The 2,654-nt window shown below is 49.2% G+C and overlaps 1 protein-coding gene across 1 annotated transcript; it reads right to left on the bottom strand.

The window, feature by feature from the left end:
- Positions 1-583: 583 nt before the first annotated feature.
- On the bottom strand, positions 584-2,309 carry LOC311309702 (uncharacterized protein; the record flags this gene model as incomplete). The annotated part of the gene is made up of 2 exons (XM_084439026.1): positions 1,920-2,309; positions 584-1,131 (listed from the first exon to the last, which is right to left on the bottom strand). The coding sequence occupies exons 1-2, from the start codon at positions 1,933-1,935 to the stop codon at positions 584-586; spliced, it is 564 nt and encodes a 187-aa protein (XP_084295152.1). The 5' UTR covers positions 1,936-2,309.
- Positions 2,310-2,654: the final 345 nt, after the last annotated feature.

Below are 2,654 nucleotides of genomic sequence, written 5' to 3'. Positions count from 1 at the left end.
GGAGTCCTGTTCAGGGTACCCAGTAAAACCCTGGACAGACTCCAGTACATGCAGAACTCAGCTGCCAGGTTTCTCACCCACACCAAGCCCTGGCATCACTCCCACCCTCATCCAACTCCACTGGCTTCCAATTAAGTCCCGCATCGCCTATAAACTCCTTCTTCTCACCTACAAATCCCTCCATGCCCTCGGCCCTCAGTACCTATCTGACCTCCTCCACCAACATGCTCCATCCTGCCTGCGGTCCTTGGACACAGGTCTGCTCTCCACCCCCCGCACCAGCCTGCCAACCTTTGGGGGCAGAGCCTTCAGTGTGGCAGCCCCCACCCTCTGGAACTCTCTCCCCACAGAGATACTGTACGTAGCGCCCCCACCCTGGACATCTTCAAATCAGCCCTCAAAACCCATCTGTTCAACAAGGCCTTTAGCCTGTAGTTGGTTAGGTAGTGAGCTAGTAATTAGTCAGCCAGTTAGTTGTCCGTTTGTTTACTAGTCAGTTAGTTAGTTAGTGTAGTTAGCTAGTTAGTCTGTGTTCCTTTGTTCTGGTCTGTTTGCTGTCTGTCTGTCTTGTCTCTTTCTGTGACTATGTAAAGCGTCCTTGGGTCTCGTGACAGGCGCTATATAAATTACATTTATTATTATTTTTGTAGTTTGTATGTTTTGCGTTGGCACCCGCCACATCACATGCTATTGTTATTGGCCCCTTGTCCTCCATATACCATAGGGGCCGGAACAGTGCCACTGGGTGACGGTCAGCTTGTTGACCTCGACCAGGCAGATGTGTCTTAGTCTGTAGGTCTGGACTGCTGATCAAGTCTTTGACCTTGGCCGGTAGTCCCTGCTGGGCATCACTGATGGGTCCCGGGGAGGCGGCCTCTAGTCCCCCACGCTTGGCGTCCCACTGGCTGAACATGGCTACCGTTTTGCCCCGACCATGGGCAGCACAGCAGTCCTGGTTCAGCACGGGAGGTGGGACACCAGCATCCTGGTCGAGTTGCTGCAGGCGTGCCGTCCAGGGAAGCAGGTCCTCTCCCTCTGCCAGGACAGTCATGAGTCCAGCCCCAGCTCGCTGCCCACGCTGGTGACCCAGGCTGCCCTCCCCTGGAGCCTTCCCGACAGCTTCTTGGTCACCTGACAACAGACAGATTTACAACATAGGGGTGGCGTTAAGATATGTATATTTCATAGGATTACACATGAAGTAAAAACAAACTCATGTTTTCATTATCATTCATTGTTAATCTTGTTTTGAGCTTAATGAACGGATCCCTTATTCGCTTGCTCTCTCTTTTCTATCAGGAATATGAAACTAGTACACAGCATTAGCCTACTTTCTGAAGGGGTCAGGAAATCAGACACCGTTTACTTTTATTAGCTTGGAAGAAGCTGTGGCACAATACTGTGAGTTCATGTGTATGCTAGCCAAATGTATGGAGGATCGGCAAGACTGGAACGCAGCCTGCTGCCGGAGGGGAGTGGTTCAGACAGTTTGTGTCCGGGGTGGGAGGGGTCTGACCTAATACATCCATGGGTCGGACACAATCCTTCTCACCGGCCGCTTCAGGGCTCTGGAGGCGTGCAGTTCCTGGGGAGATGGCTCCAGGGCCCTGAAGTGGGCAAGAAAGATTGTGTCTATAAATCTTGTCTATAAATACAAATAAGTGAGAGCTGCAAACACTGCCACATTTTTATTTTATTTACAAATGTATTTAAAGGTATCTGTTGTGTTTCCTTGTCTCTGCTTGCTCTGAAGGGTCTCTCTCCCTCTCAGGCAAGCAAGAGGCAAGCAAGGGTCAGCTCCTCCCCCCCACTGACTTCAGAGAGGGCTCTACCCCTCCCCCCTCTGCAGAGCAGAAACCCTCACACAGCAACACTCTCAACACCTTTTCTGTCTCATCTCAGCAGGGGTGCCTACCTACCTCTCATCTTATCCATCTTCAGTGTACCACAAACTATACCAAGACACTTGTATTTTCACCAACAAGCTATAGAAACAGCTGCAATGCAATGAAAGAATTGTAAATGTACAGAATAAAAGTAGAATAAATATATCAATAAATTTAACAGATATTTACAATATATACAAGTCCTCTAATTTCTTCTTAATCTCCCCCAGCCACGGCTGGACCGATCCCCCCGCCCCCTCAAGACGGATGCCTGCCCCAGACGTCTGAGCATGTGAGGTACAGGGAGGGCCGTAGCAAGAGGCAGAGGGGTGAAGGATTGTAGTCTGTACATCTGAACTGCTGATTACCAAGTCTTTGAACTTCTGGTAGAAAAAGATCCCGCTGGGCATCACAGATGGGCGATCACGGAGGCTCAAAGCCCTGTACAAGTGTTGTATAAGAACAATTATACTGTGTATGAAAGTTACTGACACAGTTCATATGGTCACATTCTCATAAGGAAGGAGAAGAAGTGGGACAACATGTAATTGTGGTAAATAAAGCTTTGATTGATTGATTGTGGTAGTGTTGCAAACGTCACCTGGTTTCTGTGTTTGTGCCTCTGATCATGTGCAGCTCTGAGTAGGGGGCGGGGTCACAGCTGTTGCTCCCACGACACAGTAAGCCACAGAACACGCCAAGAAATGGAAATCAATTGATAATATAGCCTATGTGTTTTGAGGTTCAGGTGCATATTAGGCCTAGTGG

The sequence above is a fragment of the Borostomias antarcticus genome (assembly GCF_949987555.1).
Source record: "Borostomias antarcticus genome assembly, chromosome: 5".
In the NCBI taxonomy this organism is placed as follows: domain Eukaryota; kingdom Metazoa; phylum Chordata; class Actinopteri; order Stomiiformes; family Stomiidae; genus Borostomias; species Borostomias antarcticus.
Note: the sequence above shows the minus strand (reverse complement) of the source record. Positions and strands in the feature narration are given on the sequence as shown.